At 56.2% G+C, this 21,817-nt stretch overlaps 1 protein-coding gene across 3 annotated transcripts; it reads right to left on the reverse strand.

Moving 5' to 3' along the window:
• Positions 1-389: 389 nt before the first annotated feature.
• Positions 390-20,701, reverse strand: LOC125627850 (retinol dehydrogenase 16). 3 transcript variants are annotated; one of them, XM_075121717.1, is made up of 6 exons: positions 20,647-20,701; positions 8,967-9,061; positions 5,851-6,178; positions 4,883-5,141; positions 2,889-3,052; positions 390-765 (listed from the first exon to the last, which is right to left on the reverse strand). In XM_075121717.1, the coding sequence occupies exons 3-6, from the start codon at positions 6,161-6,163 to the stop codon at positions 548-550; spliced, it is 954 nt and encodes a 317-aa protein (XP_074977818.1). In that variant the 5' UTR covers positions 6,164-6,178; positions 8,967-9,061; positions 20,647-20,701; the 3' UTR covers positions 390-547. The 3 variants fall into 3 exon arrangements, with proteins under 3 accessions (XP_074977818.1, XP_048688383.2, XP_048688384.2); XM_048832426.2 differs by lacking the exon at positions 20,647-20,701 and having other exon boundaries at positions 8,967-9,400; XM_048832427.2 differs by lacking the exons at positions 8,967-9,061; positions 20,647-20,701 and adding an exon at positions 6,756-7,136.
• Between the last annotated feature and the right edge of the window lie 1,116 nt (positions 20,702-21,817).

The raw sequence follows: 21,817 nt of genomic DNA on the forward strand, positions 1-21,817 counted from the left end.
TGGCTTCAGGACTCGTGGTCTGGCCTTGGACCCGAGAAGAGGCTCAGCGTGCAGTGGGTTGGTTTCATCAGAGGTTCTCGTATGGCGGAGTTTCAAACTGCTGTCTCCCCTCCAGATGGGCTGGGTTACCCTGCTGGGGTCACCGGGGTGTGAGAGATCCTGGACACAGATCATGGAGATTTGGGGACAGGCAGATAGGAAAGGGAACTGAATACCAAGGACGGGCGGGTCACGGACACAAGGAGAGGGGTGGTCTACGTTCGGGGAGCTGGTAAAGGGAGGGGGTGGTGGTGTGCCCGGGGGCTGGGGAGGGTTGGTTAGGAAACCACATTCCATCCCAGGACACAGAGAAGAGGTTTCCCTGGTGAAGCAAACTCCAAGGAGCTCTGTTTTGATTCAACATTTGTAATTAAGAACTGATTTGCATAGTCTCAGCTGGGTGCCACGAGACAGGGGTCTCACCCCCGTCGGGAATCTGGACCCCATGTACCAGTGACGCTCCTCTGGTCACTGCCCCCTGCCGAGAGTCTCACGCTGCATCTTCCTCCTACGCTTTTTGGGCTGGGACCGGGGAGGACCACGTCAGCACCAAGTCGGCAAACCAGGTGGGCAGGTAACTCAGCGGGAGGAAGACCAGCTTGGCGTCCCAGCTGGCGGAGTAGCGGGTGCGGGGGTGGCGGGCCGTCAGCGCGTGCTCCATGCAGCTGGTGACGATGGACAGATCGGAGCTGCAGGATTTCTGCATGTTGTGGGTGGCGCTGATAACTGCGCAGGCAAAAACAGAGAGTCGGGCCCCGCCGGGCTTAGCCGCAGCACCAACCGCACCCGGACTGAACGGGTCGGCCGAGAGGTCAAAGAGGAAGGACAGACTGTGAGCACAGGCTGCGAAACGGCAGCGGCAGGATGGCCTAGTGGTTAGGGGCTCACTTGGGACCTGGGCTCAATCTCTGCTCTGCCCCACGCAACCCGGGTGAGCCTGGGCCAGTTGCTCTGTGCTGCCGTTCCCCATGTGCGGCTATTTACAGCATCACTGTCGGCTCAGGAGACCTGTAGCCGGATTTGGCAACCCGCCTCTTGTGGGGCCTGATCCCACCAGCTGAGTGGGTGACGGAAGGGGCTAGATCCTGTGTGATACTGAGGGCCAGATTTGCAAAGGGCCAGCAGACACCTATGGAGGCAGAGCAGCGCCTCATGGAATTTTCAAAAGCACCTTGGTAAATTCGGTGCCTAAGTCACCTGGGCACCTATGATCGTCCCACTAGACTCGTACCTGCAGCGTTAGGCGCCTAAGTACCTTTGTAAATCTGGCCCACAGTATCGCACCGGATCAGGCCCCTTGCATCACCCAAGGAAAGACACATGCAGCTCCATTTTCAGGCGCTGAGTGCTCAATCGGAGACCCCCTCAGGGCTCATTCGTGCTGAGGTCTGCGCCCGTGGCATGTCTCAAAACCCAGGGCTAGGGGCTTTGGGAAAAATCCAGCCAATGAGACGCAGGGATCCAGCACTCCCCGGGTCTGAGCAGGGGCGAAAAGCAGCAGGAGCGTTTCTGTCGCTGATTCCGGCACACGGATCTGAACACAGAGGGGCCATTTGTCCAGAAAAGTAAAATCCCCTGAGAGAAGCAGCAGCTGCCACTGATTCACCGGTGGAGAATCGTCCTGGCGCAGCAGGGGGTGAGGTGGGAGGGGGTTATTACGCTCAGGAGATCAGCATGGGAGCTCTGCTCCCGTGCAAGGATCAGCAGGGCTCACGTGTGCGAAAGACACACCTGATCTCGGGGCACGCATGTCCAAACCTCTCTGAATGGTACATTAAATTGTGTCCACATTTAAGAAGGGGGGTTTCAATCCTGTTCAGCCAGCTGGGCTGAGCTAACCGGATTGAAAACAAAACCACCTGATTTCCTACCTAGACAAGGCCTAAGCGGGAACTAGGAGTCTGACCCCACAATGCCGGGCACAGTGTGACGTCATTTGCACTAGTGCAAAGGGGGTGTGCAATGCCACTCAGTCACACCGCACGGCAGCGGAGACTCTGCCCCGAGCTGCCCCGTGTACGCTGACACAAAGGCTGCTCTGATGCAGCGCAGGGCCGGGGACTAGAGCTGTTGCTGCCGGCTGGTGGGGAAGGGAATGGGACGACGGACTGTGATGAAGTGGGACTGTTCTTAATGTTTCCTCTGAATAGTGTGGGGGTGCCTCAGTTTCCCCTAGGCAGTTCTTAAGTATCTAGGGGGTGGGGTAAGGATGTATGATCATTGCAGAGCCTAGAGGGCAGGTGTGTGCAGGAGTCTGGACACAGAGAATGGCCAACACCCTGTTTCCTGGCAACTGATGGCCTGGGCCCTTCCCCCCCTGCAAGGTGAGAGCTAAAGGGTGGTAGAACAAAGGAATCAGGTGACCACCTGGCCCGGGAAAGGAACAAAGCCCAGAGGAGGAGGGGCTGGAGGGGGTTTTCAGTTTGGGGCTGGCTGGGACATGGAGTGAAGTGCAGACGTGGTTGTCTGGCTCACTGCCCCCCAGAATGGACCCAGCTGAGGGGTCCCATTCTCTGCACCTGCAAGCTCTGTTTTAGACCATGTTCCTGTCATCTAATAAACCTTCTGTTTTACTGGCTGGCTGAGAGTCACGTCTGACTGTGAAGTTGGGGTGCAGGACCCTCTGGCTTCCCCAGGAGCCCCGCCTGAGCGGACTCGCTGGGGGAAAGCGCACGGAGGGGCAGAGGATGCTGAATGCTCCGAGGTCAGACCCAGGAAGGTGGAAGCTGTGTGAGCTGTGTGTCCTGAAGACAGGCTGCTCACAGAAAGGCGACTACCCCAGAGTCCTGACTGACTTCATGGGGAGCAGTTCCAGAGCATCGCCCAGGGACTCCGTGACACGGACTTACAGGTTTTCAGGTAATTCTCCCCGTAACTTGCTTTGGTTTCCTTGGGGAGCCGCTCCCAGAGACGAGTGAAGTTCTCGTTAATGAGCTGAGGGTTGGTAATTGCGGTGCGAAAGTAGCCCGGCTCGATCACACACACCTTCACCCCGAAAGGCAGCATCTCACGCCTGAAACGGGACAAGCAGGATTAACCCGAGTGCGAACAGCACCTTCCTGGGGGCTGGCCTGGTTCCCGAAGAGGTGAGATCCGAAACTAGCCCCGGTCTTGTATGTGGCCAGGTTTGGTGGCTTCTACAACCTGCGCGGACACAGAGATACTGGAATCAAGGGGCTTTCGGGTTTGTCTACACTTGGAAGTTAATTTGGATTGAGGTCAATGCGAATTAAAAGCACAGTAGTTATTCCAGAATACCTCCATGTGCGGAGTGCTGCTCAACCGAACGCCTTCCTGATTTCCTCCATCTGAGTCTCTGTCCCTGGAGGTTTAACTGACTTACAGAGCTGGCAATGTGCAGTCCTGGGCCCGTCCCAGGATATGAGAGACACACGGCGGGGGAGGTCATCTCTTTTATTGGACCAACCTCCGTCGGCGAGGGAGAAAAGCTCCCGAGCTTACGCAGAGCTCTTTGGAAGGGGCACGTGAGATGACCGACAGGTCGACGGAGCCTCACACGCGGCAGCGAGGAGACCTTCCTGGGACCCAGGCCAGCTCTAAACCACACCCTTTTGCTAGGATAGCGCCCTCAGGGAGTTGTGTGATTTCTGCGAAAAACCCCCGAGGGTAGACGCAGTGATACCAGCATCCATGTGCTTTTGCCAACGGAGCTTGTTTCACTGACTGGTATAAGCTACACCATATGCCTACTCAAGCAGCGGTTTTCAATACAGCCCTGCTGGCATATCTTTGCTAGAGCAGACGGGGCCTCCGTCCCAAGATGAGCCCCGGTGGGGAAGGATGGTGCAGCTCCTGTTAAGAAAGGATAATTCCTCCTCCATGCCGCGGCCCTGATCCTGCTGGGGCTGTCTGTGGGTGGATCCAGGGCAGCTAGCAGGATCTATTTTGTATTTAGGGTTGGGCTTTCAGATGCTGGTTTGTAAATTGCACCCACAACACACGCCCAGGGCCGGGAGCACATGGGAGAGGTGTGCCAGTCTAACCTCGGGTGTGAATTCAAACCCGTCTAGTTCATCCAGCCCCAGCCGGGTGCCCTGCTCTCAGGATAAGGGCAGCCGAGAGCGGCTTGGTTGAAATCGGCCGGAATCACAGCGTCTGCACTGGGGTCCGCCACAATTTAACTCGCTTGGTTTAAAACCTGATTTACATTAACCCCCTGCAACTCTCCCGCGTAGACAAGGCCCAGTGGTGCGGGGCTGCACCCGGAGGAGCCTCTGAGCTGACACCAGGAGAAATCAAGTCTCAGCGAAGAGCCTGTCTCCACAGCGAGTCGCGGCGGGGCACGGCAGGGGGTGGACCTGCAGCACCCCAGCTGGCAGGGGGGAGAAACACCCCTCGCCTGCAATCACAAATTTTGCACTGGTTTCCCCTTTCCTTCTCTATCCTCCCAGATCAACCAGGGGCCAGGCAGGAGCCCACTAACCCCTTAGATGCCAGAGCGCCTTCCTGCCGGACCAGATCCTTGCTAGTGGTCGCTAACCCGTTAGTACAATGGGCAGCAGCGCATGTTTTAAGGGCCGAAGGCGACAGATTCAATCCCCATGGCCACCCCTGAGCAGGAGTCTCGTGGGTCCAACCACAACAAAGAGCCAGGTGCATCGTGTGCAGAAATACACACACGTCCCACCTGCGTACACACACAGCTCACAGCCATGCTGTTTGCATGTTGCACCAAGTACATTCGGGCGCCAACTCACCGTTCGGCACTTGGCACCATGGGTCAGTGCACGGGGGGTGGGGGGGTTGCACGGGGGCATCCCACCCTTCAGGAGACGGGGCTGAATGTGCAGCTGAAAAGGGCGCCCCGTCACTGGTCACTCACCGGAGGCTGTCGGAGAATGCCTCCACGCCGTACTTAGAAAGGCAGTAGCCCCCTCCGAAGGAGGACAATCGGCCCATTACGCTGGCCACGTTGACGACCCGGCCCCTGGCTCGCTTCACCAGGGGCAGGACGCTGAGGGTCACCTCAATCAGGCCGATCAGGTTCACATCCAGCACCTTGACGAAGTCGTCCTTGGTCAGCCACTCGTTGGGGGCCACGGGGATAGCGATCCCCGCGTTATTCAACAGGCCCCAGAGCCCTGGGCAGAGGAGACAGGGTATGTGACTGTGGGGCGCTGTTCCCTCTCCTGTCCCTCCCCCAGAAATCCCTGCTCCTCTCCCACAACCCACTGCTTTCTCTCAAATCTCCACACTGCTGGGAGGACGGGACGTCCCTTTTCCCTGGATCTGCCCCGCACCCCCACAGCTGTTGGGGGGGACGGAGGACCCCCCGGGAAAGTTCTCACCCCCTGCCTATGCTCTGGGCTGTGAGCCAGCAACAGGAATAAAGTCACGCTGTCCACTGCCCCCTCGGCGCGCAGACTCCAGCAGGCTATGCCCAGGGGGAAGGATGGCCCAGTGGTTAGGTACTGTCCTAGGACTTGGGAGACCTGGCTTCAGTTCCCTGGGTGATGTTGGGCAAGTCTGGGCCTCCGGTCAGTCACAGCCAGTCCAACCTGCTGCTTTCCCTTCCAGCATATGAGGGTGGCGGTTTAATGCAGGCTAATGCCCGGGGGAGCACGGAACAGCGACAGCCCCCCGCTGTGGGGCCTGCGGATAGCTCCCAAAGCTGCAGTCACAGCACCCCTACCTGCTCTACAGTCCAGATGACACCCAAAGAAGAACTGGGTGTGACCCTGCCGCATGCTAATAGGACAATCAACACCCATATGCCTGTGATGAGTGTCTAGCAAGGGCGTTGACCCGGGGTGGGCGAGGGACGGGCATAGCCAGACCCGGGCCCCGCACCTTTGTTCCCGACTTGTTCCTTCACCCAGGCGATGGCCGCGGTGACGCTGTCGGTGCGGGTGACGTCCAGGATCACCGTTTGCAGCCGCTCCGACGTCGCCTTCTTCAGCTGCTCCGCGCCCTGCTGGGTGAGGCAAGCCGCCAGCACCCGCAGGCCCCGCGCGTCCAGCTGCTTGGCCAGCAGGTGCCCGAAGCCGGAGTCGCAGCCGGTGATCAGGACGTATTTATCCGGGAGGCCCTCGACACTCTGCCGCTCCCGGTACCATCGGCGCAGGAAGTACAGCCCCAGCAGGGCGGCCAGGTACAGCCACATCCTCTCAGGCGGTCTCTGGGGGTGAGAGGAAAGGGAAGCGTTACAGGGCACTGGCTCTGTCCCAGGGGGCACCGGCTCTGTCTCAGGGGGCACCCGACGGCCTGGTGGACTCAGGAGAACCGGGTTTGATTCCCGGCTCTGCTACCAACTCCCTGCGTGACCTTGGACAAGTCACTTGCTCGCTCCAGGCCTCAGTTTCCCCATCTGTACAGAGGGGATAATCCTCCTTCCTTTGTAGGCATAGACTGGGGCAGGGCCTGTGTCTCACTCCATGCCTCTGGCGTGAGGGGCCCTGATCTCAGCTGGGCCTCCGACGTGCTAGTGTGATACTCAGAAGGTCCTGTCCGGGCAGGGGAGCACATCAACGGGCAGACCCAGCGACGGGACCAGCCTGTGCTGGGTGTGTCTGGGGTCTCCTTGGTAAAGACGGACCCCGGGGTAACTGGTACCACACCAGGGCCACTAGTACCACAGGGGCTCTGTTGCTGCCTGTCCTTTGCCTCCGGCCCAAGGACGAGCTCTCAGCGATGGGGCTCGAACCCTCCTGCACCTTGGACTGGACGCCATGCACCCCTCTCCTGACAGCGCCCACCTTTGAACCCTCTGAAGGTTCAGCTCCTGCCGAGGGAAGTCCGACGTGTCCGGGTTTTTAATACCTTATGGAGACAACCTGGGACCAACCCCTTCCAGAAGCTTCCTTGAGCAAATCATTTACCAATCCCCCCATGTTAACCACACAAGAACACCCTGGGGCTGGCTGCATTGTTTGCCCAGAATTAGCTTCCTCCTCTCCTTCACACAGTCCCGGCTGTTGCGACACCCATAGGAATCCAGCCAGCTGATAGGTGCCAGCTAGCAGGTGGGTTAATATGTCCGTGAGTCTGTATTTCATTCCTCTCCTCCTCCAGTCACGTGTCCCAAATGAGATCCTGGTCCCATCGCGCCAGGTGCTGTACAGACATCCAGCAAGAGGCAGCTCCTGCTTGGAAAAGCTAAGGCCCAGATTTTAAAAGCTATTTAGGCCCCTCACTCTGGGAGCTGGATGCCTAAATAGCTTCAAAAACTGAGACCTTAAAGTCTAAGTAGCCAGGACAGACAAAGGGTGGGAGGGGAAACTGAGGCACGGGGAGGGGAAACTGAGGCACAGAGCAGGGAAGTGACTCACCCAAGATCACCCAGCAGGTCATTAGCAGACCTGGGTTCTATTCCTGAGTCCAGCCCAGCACTCCATCCACTAGGCAACACTGCCTCCCCTGTTTGCTTTCTCAGATGGGGAGCCCCAAGGGGTGGGAATTCTCTGACATGTGGGGAGAGCCCTGAGCAGAGCACATTGTGAGTGCTGCCTTACAGAAACACAATCATCATCATAATAGCCCGGCACGATTCCTGGATTCCCTCTCCTACCGTCCCCTCTGCAAGACACCGTCAGCTTGGTTTGCTCCACAGCTCCTTGGATCAAAGGCTGGATGTGCATCATGGATTCCACTGGAGGGTTGTTTTTCACACCACATCCCGGGCTTTTCACTCATTAGCGGTTGTGCTTGTGAGCTGAGCAGACTGCAGGAGTTATAGGGAGCCCACGGCTGGATTTGGGGGCGGAACTGAGGGGTGACTGCACAGGTGTGTGATGGGGTAGCCCAGGGGCGGATTAGTGGGTCGGGGGGGGGAGCAAACTGTGGGTCGGGATTGAGGGGCATCAGCAGAGCTGTGTGTGTGGGAAGCCTAAGAAATGGGAGTTGACAATCTGCCTTGGGGGTGGGGGTTGCTGGAGTTGTGGGGTGGGGAAGGGGGCTCTGGGGCTGAGATGCACTTTGCAGTCAGGCAGCAATTCGCCCAGCACTTAGCTGGGCGATCGGCCTTCCCTTTCAGGAACCCCCATGGTGAAAAGCCAAAAGAGAATCGGGGACATGCGGGAGGTGTGTGGGTGTCTGTGTGGAAAGAATAGATCTAATTAAAATACTCTTCAGAAGGGGAAATGGGGGTGGGGCAGGGAAGAGGTCAGATTGTGTTAAAACTGCTGAAGCGTCCAGGTTTGACTAAGGCCCAGGGGAACGTCAGAGTTTCAATTTGCGCCCAGGAATGCAGAAGTTGCAGGCCTCCCAGCAAACCGCAGGTTCGATTCGGGTGACCAGATGGCCCGATTTTACAGGGGTCTTTTTCTTATATAGGCTGCTATTACCCCCCACCCCCCGTCCCGATTTTTCACATTTGCTGTCTGGTCACCTTAGGCTCGATCCGGCCAGGGGCTGAGCCCCCTGGCCTCGGTCCCCCGGAACGGCCCTGAGCGCATGCTTCACTTTCAGAGTGTGCCTCATCCCGCTAAAGTCCATGGGGCTTACGGTGAAGCGGGTGCCTGGGTGGTCTGCGAGCCCGGTGGTCCGGCCCAGCTCCCGCCAGCAGTGATCAGGCGCGAACACTGCTGCAGCGGTGGGGACAGTCGTGGGGAGAGGAGAACAGGGCCCGGTTTGCGCGATGCAGGGAGATGTTTGCTCTCTGGGCAGTGGCGCGGGGGGCAAATTCCAGCCGTGGAACCGGCAGCCCCGCTAAAGCCGTTCTGTGTGGAGAGCCAGCACTTTCCTCCTGCTCAGGCTTGCGTGTATTCACAGGAACTTCCCCTTTGGGCTCTTGGCTCCACTGAGGTGGGGCCCTGCACCCGAAGCTGCCAACTTTGCACCCCAATATCCATCCTGCTGGCTGCCCCTTCTCCCCGCCAGCTTCCCCTCCAACCTGGGCGAACCCACCCCCCTGGGCCTGGAATTGCTGCTGTGGGAACAGCTGCGGCATCCTGCAGTCTCCCCGTTACCTAGGAAGCGTCTCCTGGGAAGCTGGGACTTCTGCTAGATTGCAGCCTCCGGCGGATCCCCTCTTTCCTGCCTTTCTGAACCAGATCAAAGGCTCCTGGAGGGGAAAGAGGAAGCATTAGCAAAGCGTTAGCAGCTGCGATTGGTGGGGAGTGACAGGCCGTCTCGCAGAACAGCCAACCACAGAGGCTGGAGACACAGGACGGGGAGAGGGGAGAATTGGGCTCTAGGGCTGGGTGCCATGGGGCATTCTGAAGTCCCGCTAAGTGCATCACTGCAGAGCAGGGAAACCTCTTCCTCCCTGCAGGTGTGTGAGCGAATCGAGCTGGAAAGGACAGTTTCCTTGTCTCCTGGCCGTCTCCACTCGTTGTTTCTGGTCTCATACTCAGACTGCAGCTCTTTGGGGGCAGGGCCTCTCTTTTCACGCTGTGTATGTACAGCGCCTAGCACAACAGGGCCTGGGTAAATAATAAGAAGTGTACGCGTTTTTATTTAATTGTATTGATAGCAGCAGCCTGACAGGCACAAATATTGTTAAAACACGCACAGGAGAAAGTAAAAAACAAGGTGCAATTCATTTTGTTTAAAATAAAGAGCTGGCATTAATCCCCCACCCCTCTTTTTTTTAAAGGTACTTTCTTTTCAATCAGATCCCAAGTCCAGAAGGGATCGTTGTGAGCATGTAGGCTGACCTCTTGCATAACACAGGCTAAAGAACCGCCCCGAAATAATTCCTAGGGCAGGGCTTTTAGAAAAACCTCCAGCCTCAATTTAAACATGGACAGTGCTGGAGAATCCACCACAGTCCGGTGAATTGGTCCAGGGGCTAATGACACTCACTGTTCAAAAGCTGCAGCTTATTCCCTGTCTGAGTTTGTCTTGCTTCAACGTCCAGCCACTGGACTGGATTCTCTGATAGACTGAAGGGCCCGTTATTAAATATTTGCTCCCCATACTCGGACTTCATTCAAGTCATCACTTGACCTTCTCTTTGTTACGCTAAACAGAGTGAAACTCTTTGAGGCTATCACTAGAAGGCAGGGTTTTTAAAATCATTGTCTTGGCTCTTTTCTGACCCCTCTCCAGTTTATCCACATCCTTCTTGAATTGTGGGTACCAGACCCGGACACAGAGCTTCAGCAACTGCCAAACCCAGAGGGGAAATACCATCTCTGCCCCTTCTCACGATTCGCCAGGTTCGGCATCCCAGGGTTGCGTTAGCATCTGGTCGCAGCCTCGCACGGGGAGCTCACGCTCAGCTGATTGCCCACCAGGACGTCCAAATCTTTTTCAGAGTCGCTGCTTCCCAGGAGAGTGGAGCCCATCCCGTAAGCATGGCCGACCTAGAGGTCGACATTTACATGTAAAACGCATAGTTTGCCTGTGCCCAATTTACCAAGACATCCCGATGGCTCTGCCTCCGTGATCTCTCCTCTTCCTTATTTCCCACACCCCCAGTTTTTTGTCATCTGCAAACTTTAACAGTGATGATTTTCTGTTTCCTTCCAGGTCATTGATAAAAACATTAAACAGTGCAGAGGCCAGCACCGATCCCTGGGGACCCCACTAGAAACCCCCACGCCCCCAGTGATTTGCTGTTTACAGTTCCATTTTGAGACCGATCTGATAGGCAGCTTTTCTACCATTTAATGCGCGCCATGTTAACGTTCTCTCCTTCTAGGTTTTTAATCGAAACGCCGCCCAGTACCCAGTCAAACGCCGTACAGAAGTCTAAGTCTATTACATCGATGCTGTTACCTTTATCAACCAGACTTGCCATGCCATTAAAAAAAGATAGCAAGTTTGTCCCACAGAATGTATTTTCCACGAAGGCAGGTCGATTGGCATTAATATTACCATCCTTTAGTTCTTTTTGAATCAAATGAATCGGTTGCCTGCAAAAACACCCACACAAATTAACTCTCCAAGATTCCTTTAGGAAACAATAAATAATAACGACCTCCAAGCTCCGGATGTCCTGACATGACAACCAGGGAACGCAGAAACAGCCAGACAGGATCAGATCCAGCTTCTGGCTACCTCAGGATCCCCATTCTGCCTGGTCTCCCGGCAGCTCTGGACACAGCTCCTGGATAACCCATCCCCAGGACAGTTTCTTCCTGTGATGATGTGATGCAGCAGGGAGGGGGGAGTGTTGACCTGGGAATGTGCCCTGGGGATGGGAGACCTGAGAGCCTGTCACCTGAGCCAGGAGGGGGAGGTAACACCTCTGCCCGGGAATGTGAAGACAGGCTGCAGGAGAGAGCCTGCTGGGGGGGTTTAGTTTCAGTTTGGGGCTGGGTGGAGGAACACAGGGAACCCCAGGGCTGGGGTCTAAGCTCCCTGCTCCCCCAGAAGGACTTGACTGAGGGGTCCTGGTTGTACCCCACAAGCTCTGTTTTGGACTGTGTTCCTGTTGTCCAATAAACCTTCTGTTTTACTGGCTGGCTGAGAGTCTCAGTGAATCCCAGGAAGAGGGGTGCAGGGCCTGGACTCCCCCACGCTCCGTAACACTTCCTGACCCCCAGAGTTGGAGGTCGTCTCCTGCCCTGAAAGCGCAAGAGAATGGGTAACACGGTTGATCTAGGGACCCCCCCACGGCAGTCCTAGCAGGCTCCCAGGAGGTGGCACCGTCCCCCGGTAACACACAGAGTTATGAAGCTGGGCTGCCCTGCCAGGACCAAGGGGACAGTCTGACCTGCTGCATAAAACAGGTTGGGAGGGCTTCCTTGAATTAACAGGGCTTTGGCCACAAAAACAAGTCGTACCACTTTAACTATCCCGGTGCATCCTCCTAGTGTGGAAGCAGATCTACTGGCAGAAAGGTGCTAACACTGTTCCCCAAGGGGAATCAACCAGACTGATGTCACACACCTCCATCTTGGTATATCTGCAGCCACACTGGGTATAATAATAGGGGAGAACAATCATCCCCCTGTAACTGACCCAGTTATACCAGCCCTGCAACCTGACGGCACTTGACTACCAGGTTGTTTTGACTCTCTGCCTGCTGCCCGGTGGAGGGGTTGGCTTGGCAGGGGCTGCCTGTCCTGGCTGCTGCTGTTGCCTTGCTGTGGGGCGAGTGCCCCAGAAATCGTAGAGCCTCTCAGCCCACAGCGCACACAGCACAGCGGGGATTGGGGGTGGCATGAGCCCACATGCAGGAGGGTGATAAGAATCACTAGACTTATAACAGTCTATATAACGGTCGATATGAAAATAAGCAAGATTTTAGGCAATAAACCCTGATGCTCCAGGGCATGAACTGAGCTCTAAGTATGGGGGTCAGGAGGAAACTAGCCTAAACGGTCTCTAAACCAGGTGGTCCTGGCTACTGATGGAGATGGGTTAGATCCGGTTTGGCAATGTCTGTGTCCCGAAAGCCTGCAGGGAGGTTGGTCATTCCTCCAGGATTAAGCGGCAGTGAAGATTTTTTAAGTGATACCAGCCACTTGCAACGATCTGGGGGGTCTCTGAATGCAAGTGCCCCACCTTCCCCAGGGAAAAGGTGATCGGCTCAGCCTCCTAATTCTGCTAAACCAGCAGGTGAACATGTCACCACGGGCATGAGCCATGACAATTCTTTGGACCACAGCAGCCCCTCGAGGCCTGAGCCGAGTTTGGGGCCCCTGCATGCTAGGACGAGCACAAATACATACTAAGAGGCAGTCCCTGCCCTGCAGAATTGAGCATCTAAATCGGGAATTACGGCCCAAGTTGTCCAGACGGAGAATTGAGGCAAACTGGAGCCAGGCTGGCGAATCGGGGCCGGGATCTGATTCACACTTGCTGGGGGAAACACCGAGAAATTCAGTGCGGTTCTGACCCCAAAACATGGGGCGTTTTGGCAGCACTTTGCTTTTGAAGCTCGCACCGGGGCTCGCAGAAAGCAACCAGCCCAGACCTCCGGGAGCTGGAAGCACCTCACCTGGCATGGCTTGGACTCAGCCAGAGGGGGGCTCTGCTGAGCTGGGGGGGAGGGACTGATCTTACTGTCCCCTGGGGGCCGAGCCCTGCCCGGAGCTAGGAGGAAGGTTGAAGGGTGTCAAGCCTGGGACACGAGACCTGCAATGAGCCTGGATCCCCACCTGGGTCGACCTGTCAGCTTCCCCTACTCTGCAGGAGTCACCCGGCATTTCTGGGATCCACTGGTGCTGGTATTGGGGAGTTCATGAGTCCAGCCTGTCCCTGGCCTGGGGGTCCCCGCTTCCCTGCTGGGTTGGGGAAGTCTAGAGATGCCGAGGAAGACAATAGAAGGAAGATCATTAGTGCAAGGCTGGCAGGATCCACAGCGGCCGCTGATGGGGCCAGGAAGCACCATGCACCACGAAGGAAACCGAGACGCGGCCAGGCGCCTCTGGCCACTCGACAGTCCCGGAGGATGTTGGGAGAATGATGGAGGGGCAGGATGCGGGGGGCAGAGAGGGTGAGGCCTGATGGTCAGGACAGCGTGGAGGCCAAGAGGGGCTATGGATGGAGCATATTCGCGGGGAGTCTTAGGGGGCTGCTCCCTGGTGGAAGGGGGTGACGTGATGGAGGCAGGGCTACGCCGCGGTGATAGGGGCCACGTTCGGCGGGAGCAGCGCCCCGTTAGGCCGGGCCTCCGGGGGGCGGGGATGGAGAAGATGCAGAGGACAGCAATAGTGTTTGGGCAAATCCCACCCGCGCTGGCCCAAGCTGGATGCAGCTGGATGGGGAAGTCGGACCCTCGGGAAAATGGGACCCAGGGGCACCCAGTGACTTGGATCAGATTCTCCCCCAAAGCTCTGATGCTCCCATCTAGCTCAGGTACTTCCCGGGCCCCCCGGGCCTGCAGTATCCGAGCTCCCCGAAGTATTTCTCCTCACACGCCCCTCCGAGGCAGGGCGGGAGACTTGCCCCAGGTCTCCTGAGTCCTAGCCAAGTGTTCTCGCCCCTGCACTGCCCTTCCTCTCTGAGCTCAGCCTTTCATCGGAGGAGGTCCCGGGCCTTCGCTCGCTCAGACGCCCAACCCCTCCGAGAAAGGGGACAGCAGCACTGCCTCCATCTTCCAGATGAGCCACGGAGGAAGCAAACCCCTTGCCCCGAAAAGCTGGGGACAGAACCCAGGTGTCCGAGTTGCCAGGCATGGGCCTAGCCCGCGACCACCCTCCCTCCTTTATTCAGCAAAGGCTCCTAACGTTTCCCCTTCACCGAAGCAGGTTGTTCTTTCAGCCTTAACTCTTCTCCCCACGTTTATTCACACGGCTTGAAACCGGGCTCTGACCGTGGGGGGCTTCCCCTCCCCAGCGCGGCTCAGAAACACTGACGGGGAAGGGAAAAGCTTTCGTCTCCGCTACATTTCATGCCCACTGCAGAACCCTTTGCAGGAGCATTCTCTACTGACTCCACACGCAGCTCGACGCCAGCTGAGGATCTGGCCTTGTGATTCTGCACGGACACGGTCGTTAAAGCCAGAAGGAAGCCTTCCGTTCATGGCACACCCCCCGCCCCAGAGAGGTTAGATTAAAACATAAATATAATCTGGCTGGAACATCGCACCAGTTCTTCGCACTCGGAGCGACGACACACAAGGGCCCCAAGACAGAGAGACGTAACGTCGGCTGCTGCCAAAGCCAGAGAGACACGATCACCTGCCGGCCGGCTGGCTGCTCTTTGGCCCAGACCCCAGGCTTCACTACCGAGCCTCGAGCTGGCATGCAGGGCCAGGAAACCCCCTGGAAATTTAAAGTGGCTGCTTAAAATTGTAAGATTCCAGAGGAGCAGCCGTGTTAGTCTGTGTCCGCAAAAAGAACAGGAGGACTTGTGGCACCTTAGAGACTAACAAATTTCTTAGAGCATAAGCTTTCGTGGGCTACAGCCCACTTCATCGGATGCACAGAATGGAACATAGAGTAAGAAGATACAGATACACATACAGAGAAGGTGGAAGTTGCCATACAAACCGTAAGAGGCTAATTAATTAAGATGAGCTATTATCAGTTTGAAAGGCCCTTCAGGAGGCTGGCTCTGTCCCCTTCCTGGACTGGCCATGAGACCCCCAGTCCTGCAACAGCAACCTGGCCTTGGTGATGAGCAAACTTCCCCCAGGCCAAGGGCAGGCTGGGTCTGTGCTGAGCAGGGAGGTCAGCAGAGACACTGGGCTATAAAGTGCTGACTGGCAGGGGGAAAACGAGGCCACCCTAATTAGAGCCCCTTATCAGCCTTTCCCTGTTGCCTTCCGGGAGGCTGTTTATGTAACCCGTGATCCGGCAGGAGCGCCAAGCGGACCCAACTCCCATCAGAGCAGCAGCGTCTGGAGGGGAAATGGCCTTTTCCATTTATCTCCTCCAAACAAAGAGGAAAACAAGACCCCCCGGAGAGGGGGAGTGGAGGGGGGTGCTTGAGAGCAGTCTGGTGACACCTCCCCCCCTTCCCCCCCCCCGTGCACTGAGCCTGCCGCAGCTGTTACCATGGGATCGGGAAGGGCTTCGCCCGACACCCAAGAAAGCCGTTTCTTGAGCCATCGTTGCGGACGTCACATTTCTCCCCCCGGTCGCCATGCAACTCGTTTAAAGGTGGCCCACTCCCCTCTCCGTACAACCGGGTCAGGCACGCAGGTTGCAGTAGCACCTGGATAGATACTGGGTCAAATACCAGACGGTTAAAGCTTAGGGGTTTTCTGGACACGCTTTTATATTAAGGTCCAGTTTGTAAAGGGCTAACTTTACAAAGGAAGTCTTGACAGACCAAGGCTCCAACTTCATGTCGGCCCTGCTCCGGTGCTTGTGGGAGAAATGTGGGGTCCGGCACGACTGGGCCTCAGCTTATCACCCCCAGTCCAATGGGCTGGTGGAGAGGTTTAACGGGACGCTAAAGATGATGCTGAAAACCTTTATGAACCAGCACCCGCAGGATTGGGACAAGTACTTACCTCACCTGCTGTTCGCGTACAGGGAGGTGCCCCAGGAGTCGACTGGATTTTCGCCTTTCGAACTGTTATATAGCAGGAGGGTGAGGGGCCCCCTGGACCTGATGAGAGACGAGTGGGAAGGGAAGGCCACTCCCGATGGAGAGTCAGTGGTGGAGTATGTCCTGATCTTCCGAGAGAGACTGGCTGAACTCATGGGCCTGGCCAGGGAGAATCTGGCCAGAGCCCAGAAGAAGCAGAAGGTCTGGTATGACCGCACGGGGATCCGGTGATGGTTCTCATCCCATTGAGAAAGAACAAACTACAGGCCGCCTGGGAGGGCCCTTTCAAGGTCGTCAAGCAGCTCAATGAGGTAAACTATGTGGTGGAGCTGTCGAACCGGGCGCACCGCCGCCGGGTGTACCATGTGAATATGATGAAGCCATATTATGCCAGGGGGAATGTGGTGTTGGCCGTGTGTGGACAGTGGGAAGAGCAGGGAGATGACCCTTTAGTAGATCTATTCCCTGGGACCAGAGCTGGTTCCCCCCTGGAAACAATTCCCCTCTCGGATCAGCTAACCCCTGCCCAGCAAGCTGAGGTCAGGGGGGTGCTGCATCCGTACCGACAGCTGTTTTCCAACCAGCCTGGACGCACTAATCTGACTGTTCACCGGGTGCAGACAGGGTCGCACCCGCCGATAAGATGCTCCCCCTTCCGAGTCACAGGGAAAACTGCTCAGGACCTGGAAAGAGAGGTCCGGGACATGCTGGCTTTGGGGGTGATCCAGCCATCTGCCAGCCCTTGGGCCTCGCCGGTGGTGCTGGTCCCCAAAAAGGACGGGTCGGTCCGGTTCTGTGTGGACTATCGGAAGCTCAATGCCATCACTGTATCTGATGCCTACCCCATGCCCAGGCCGGACGAGCTCCTAGACAAACTGGGAGGAGCTCGGTACCTTACCACCATGGACCTTACAAAGGGCTACTGGCAAGTGCCGCTGGATGCAGATGCCCGGCTGAAATCGGCCTTTATCACCCCTCTGGGGCTCTATGAGTTCCTGACCCTGCCTGTCGGCCTCAAGGGAGCACGGGCCACCTTCCAGCGCCTGGTGGACCAGCTATTGAGGGGGATGGAGAGTTTTGCCGTGGCGTATATTGATGACATCTGTGTCTTTAGCCAGACCTGGGAGGACCACGTGTCCCAGGTTAGACAAGTGCTGGACCGACTCCAGGGGGCTGGGCTGACTGTAAAAGCGGAGAAGTGCAAGGTGGGGATGGCGGAAGTATCTTACCTGGGGAGCGGCCGCCTAAAGCCGGAACCAGCCAAGGTGGAGGTGATCAGAGACTGGCCCGCTCCCCATACCAAAAAGCAGGGCCAAGCCTTTATTGGGATGGCAGGATACTACCGAAGATTTGTGCCCCACTTTAGTGCCATAGCCACCCCCATCACTGAGCTATGCAAGAAGGGGAAGCCAGACAAGGTGGTCTGGACCGAGCAGTGCCAGGAGGCTTTCCGGGCGCTGAAGGAGGCTCTGGTCAGTGGCCCAGTTCTGGCAAACCCAGACTTTGACAAGCCCTTTGTGGTGTTCACCGACGCCTCCGACACGGGACTGGGGGCGGTGTTAATGCAGGAGGATGAAAAGGGGGAGAGACACCCCATCGTGTACCTGAGTAAGAAGCTGCTACCCCGGGAGCAACACTACGCGGCCATCGAGAAGGAATGCCTGGCCATGGTGTGGGCCCTCAAGAAACTAGAGCCCTATCTCTTCGGGCGGCACTTCACCGTGTACACCGACCACTCTCCCCTGACCTGGCTGCACCAGATGAAAGGAGCCAACGCCAAACTCCTGAGATGGAGCCTGCTCCTGCAGGATTACGACATGGACGTGGTCCACGTGAAGGGAAGTGCCAACCTGATAGCGGACGCGCTGTCCCGGAGAGGGGGCCCCGAACTTCCCCAGGTCACTGGTCTCAGTGACCCCGCTCAGTTCAGTCTCGAAGGGGGGGGAGATGTGACGATGTGACTCAGCAGGGAGGGGGGAGTGTTGACCTGGGAATGTGCCCTGGGGATGGGAGACCTGAGAGCCTGTCACCTGAGCCAGGAGGGGGAGGGGGAGGTAACACCTCTGCCCAGGAATGTGGACGGAGACTGCAGCAGGGAACCTGCTGGGTGGGTTTAGTTTTCAGTTTGGGGCTGGGTGGAGGAACACAGGGAACCCCAGGGCTGGGGTCTAAGCTCCCTGCTCCCCCAGAAGGACGTGATTGAGGGGTCCTGGTTGCACCCACAAGCTCTGTTGGGGGCTGTGTTCCTGTTGTCCAATAAACCTTCTGTTTTACTGGCTGGCTGAGAGTCTCAGTGGATCCCAGGAAGAGGGGTGCAGGGCCTGGACTCCCCCACACTCTGTGACACAGGGCTCGGGCCGGAGCTCGGCCTCGGAAGCCCACCCCCACGCCCTCAGCTTCAGCCCGGGCCGCAACATCTACACAGCTATTGTTAGCCAAGGAGCCCGAGTCTGTCGATCAGACGTCTCTCTGTAGACGCTCCTGTAGTGGCCGGCACCAGGTGCGTCAGAGGAAGCATGAGAAAGCCTGCATTGATGGGATAACTTGTCCCCAGGGAAAGGCCCCTCCTGAATGCTAGCAGCCAGCAGCTCCTCTATGCCCTGGAGCTGGGGGGTCCGGATTCCAAAAAAATCCTTCACCTCAGAGGAAGAGTTATAAGAAATGTCACCAATGGGGCCTGATTCTGCAGGGTGCAGAGCGCCCTTCAGTTTGGCCCCGGGCAGGTTGGGAGGGGGATCTATTCCTGGCTCTGTGAAGGGAATGCGGTTCCGTGGTTAGAGCAAGAGATGCTGAGAATCAGGACACCTGGGTTCCTTCCCTGGCTCTCCCATTGATTTGTTGTGTGACCCAAGGCAACTCATGTCATCTCTCTTCGCCTCAGTTTCCCAATCTGTTAAATGGATAGAAAAATACTTCCCTGCCTGGCACAGAGGTCACAAACCCCAATTAATGGTTTGTAAAACTGTCAGAGATCCTCCCGTTGAAAGACAAAGGGCTAGAACGACCATAGCATCTGTCTTGGTTACTGACTCACTTCTCCACGTAACTGTATCAGATCAGTGGTAGACTAGAGCCAGGTATAGAATCACAGAAATGTCGGGATGGACGGGACCTCGAGAGGCAGGACCCAGTAAACCTAGACCAGCCCTGACAGGTGTTTGTCCAACCTATTCTGAAAAAACTCCAGCAAGGGAGCTCCCACCCCCTCCCTGGGAAGCCTCTTCCCGAGCTTAACTCCCCTTAGAGTTAGAAAGTTTTTCCTAATATCCAACCTAAAGTCTCCCTTGCTGCAGATGAAGCCCATGGCTTCTTGTCCTCCCTCCAGCAGACACACAGCACAAGTGATCACCGTCCTCGTTATAACAGCCCTGAACAAATGCGAAGCCTTAGCAGGTCCCTCCTCAGTCTTTTCACAAGACTAAACATGACCAGGTTTTTACCCTTCCTCATAAATCAGGGTTTCTAAACCTTTGATCACAATAGTCTCAATACCCTCACCAGTGCCAAGTCATGTGAGACAATTCCCTCCGGCGTCTTACGTATGACACTCCTGGTAATACAGCCCAGAACGATATTAGCCTTTTAGGCACCTGTGTCACATTGCCGGCTCATCTTCAATTTCTGATCCACGCTAACCCCTAGATTGTTTTCAGCAGTACACCCGCCTGGCCAGTTATGCCCTGAGTGCAGTGCTTTGCACTCCTCTTTACTGAATTTCCCCTTGTTGATATCAGACAAATTCTCCAGTTTATCGAGGTCATTTTGAATTCTAATCCCATCCGCCAAAGTGCTTCCAACCCCTCCGAGCGGCACATGTTAAAAGCGTGCTCTCCAGCCCATTCTCCAAGTCACTACTGCAAATACTGAATTGTGCCAGCCCAGGACTGACCCCACTAGATGTGTCCTCCCAGTCTGATAGTGTCCCGTTGATAGCTCCTCTCTGAGCAGGGTCTTTCAACCGGTTGTGCACCCGTACTTCCATCTTGAGCACATCTCCCTAGTTTGCTTCTGAGAACTGCAAGTGGGACTGCATCAAAAGTCTTATTAAAATCACGATCGATCATGTCTACCGCTTCCCCCTTATCCACTAGGCCAGGAACCCATGGGCTGCTTAAGCAACATGCGCCCCACTGCATGTTGGATGGGGAGGGATAGCTCAGTGGTTTGAGCATTGGCCTGCTAAACCCAGGGTTGTGAGTTCAAACCTTGAGGGGGCCATTTAGGGATTGGGGGGCAAAAATTGGGGATTGGCCCTGCTTTGAGCAGGGGGTTGGACTAGATGACCTCCTTAGGTCCCTTCCAACCCTGATATTCTATGATTTGGTAAGAGAATAAAGGCAAAGGGTTTCTGTTTGCAGTCATGGGGCAGGGTCCTTAGGATACCTGCTTTCTAAGGTTTGTTTTGTTAGAGGCTTGACTTATAGGGGCCATTACGCTTCCCTGTTCCCGCTGGGCCTTCCTTCCGAGCTGATTGTTGATCACAATGTCTTCTCTGCTTCTGAGAAGGAGATTTCCAGGAATTGTTTTCCAGGCTTACTGCTCGATGCAAAATGTTCTCTCTGAAAACACCCCCACTCTCCCCCACCAACTGCTGGAGCAGCGCCAGAGCCCCCTTCCCCTTCAAAACTGCAGAGCAATCATATCTTGTGCAGGAGTTGTGTCATGGCCAGGAAGCGGTTTTGTTGGAGGAATTGGTCTGAGAATAAGACTCAGCTGATGGACGAGTTGAACGTACATAGAATGGGCACCTACCTCCTTGCCAGGTCCGTGGGGCTATCGGCATTCCTTCTTTCCAAGTGCAGGGAGATCTGGAGACGGACAGAGCTGAAGAAGAACAAAATGTTTCTGATTATTATTTGTATTACGTAGCACCGGAGAAGGGGGCCACCCGTTGGCTCTACAAACACACAGTGATAGTCCCGCAATGTTTTAACTGGGTAGTTTATTCTCCGCTTTCTGTCCTACACAGTCACGTGGCCCAGGCTGCGTTGCGCCCCAGAGGAGGCTGCATTAGAGTGGTGGAGGAAGCGATCGGAGCTGTAAGATCCCTGCACACCCAAGCAAGGCCACTGATTAGTAACATTTTCAAGACCCTTTGGAAGAAAGGTGCTGTGCCAAAGTCTCTGTGGCTGGCTCGTTCCCAGACTGAGTTACTGGGAAGGAGTCGCTCACCAGTGTTGGCCTTGTGCACGCTCTGCCAGCTTCAGGAGCCACGACCCCGTGATTCCCCAGCTGGGTTCTGGTGCTACTAAGCTGACTGCCTACCGCTTATTGGCCTGCTCTGCGCTCTCAGTACGTGACGTGGGGATGCTTCCCCTCCTCATGCGGGGGGAGGATTTGTTTCGGGATGAATTAAAGAACGCTCTGGAGGGGCTTAGCTATTACTGTGAGGAAGGACTAGACAGACCCAGATTGCTTTATTGCATCCATGGATCAAACTCTATCTGGGGCCCTATAGATACAATGCTATAGGCCCCCCTATCCCCACTCCCGCTTGGAGTGGCAGTGATCGGGGTTCCTTCCTCACAACAGAGAGAGGCATGGGACCGCCCTCTCCCTCCCCAAGTGTAGCCTCAGCACCCCCCGTCTCTGGCCCAGAGAAGTGGGTCTTAGAAATAATGCGCCACTGAGCTACATGGGGTAGACCCCGCCGCTCAGCCCTACTGTCTCAGGCTCTCTGCACACTCAGGCAATGGTTACTCTCAGGTGACAGCTCTGAGATTTCCATTGCAAGCGGGAGGGCGAGAAACAATTTTACAAAAAAGAAAGCTGAGGTTCTGACATCATCCCATGACTCCAGGAGCAGGGGGGTGGGGGTGGGGAAACGTAGGCAGGGGTCAATAACATCTCTGCCTTCACCCATCTTGATTCACTGGGACAGATTAACCCAGAGCCAGGAAGGCCAGCTTTCCTCCCTGCCTGG

This window comes from Caretta caretta, chromosome 20 (genome assembly GCF_965140235.1).
Source record: "Caretta caretta isolate rCarCar2 chromosome 20, rCarCar1.hap1, whole genome shotgun sequence".
NCBI lineage: Eukaryota > Metazoa > Chordata > Testudines > Cheloniidae > Caretta > Caretta caretta.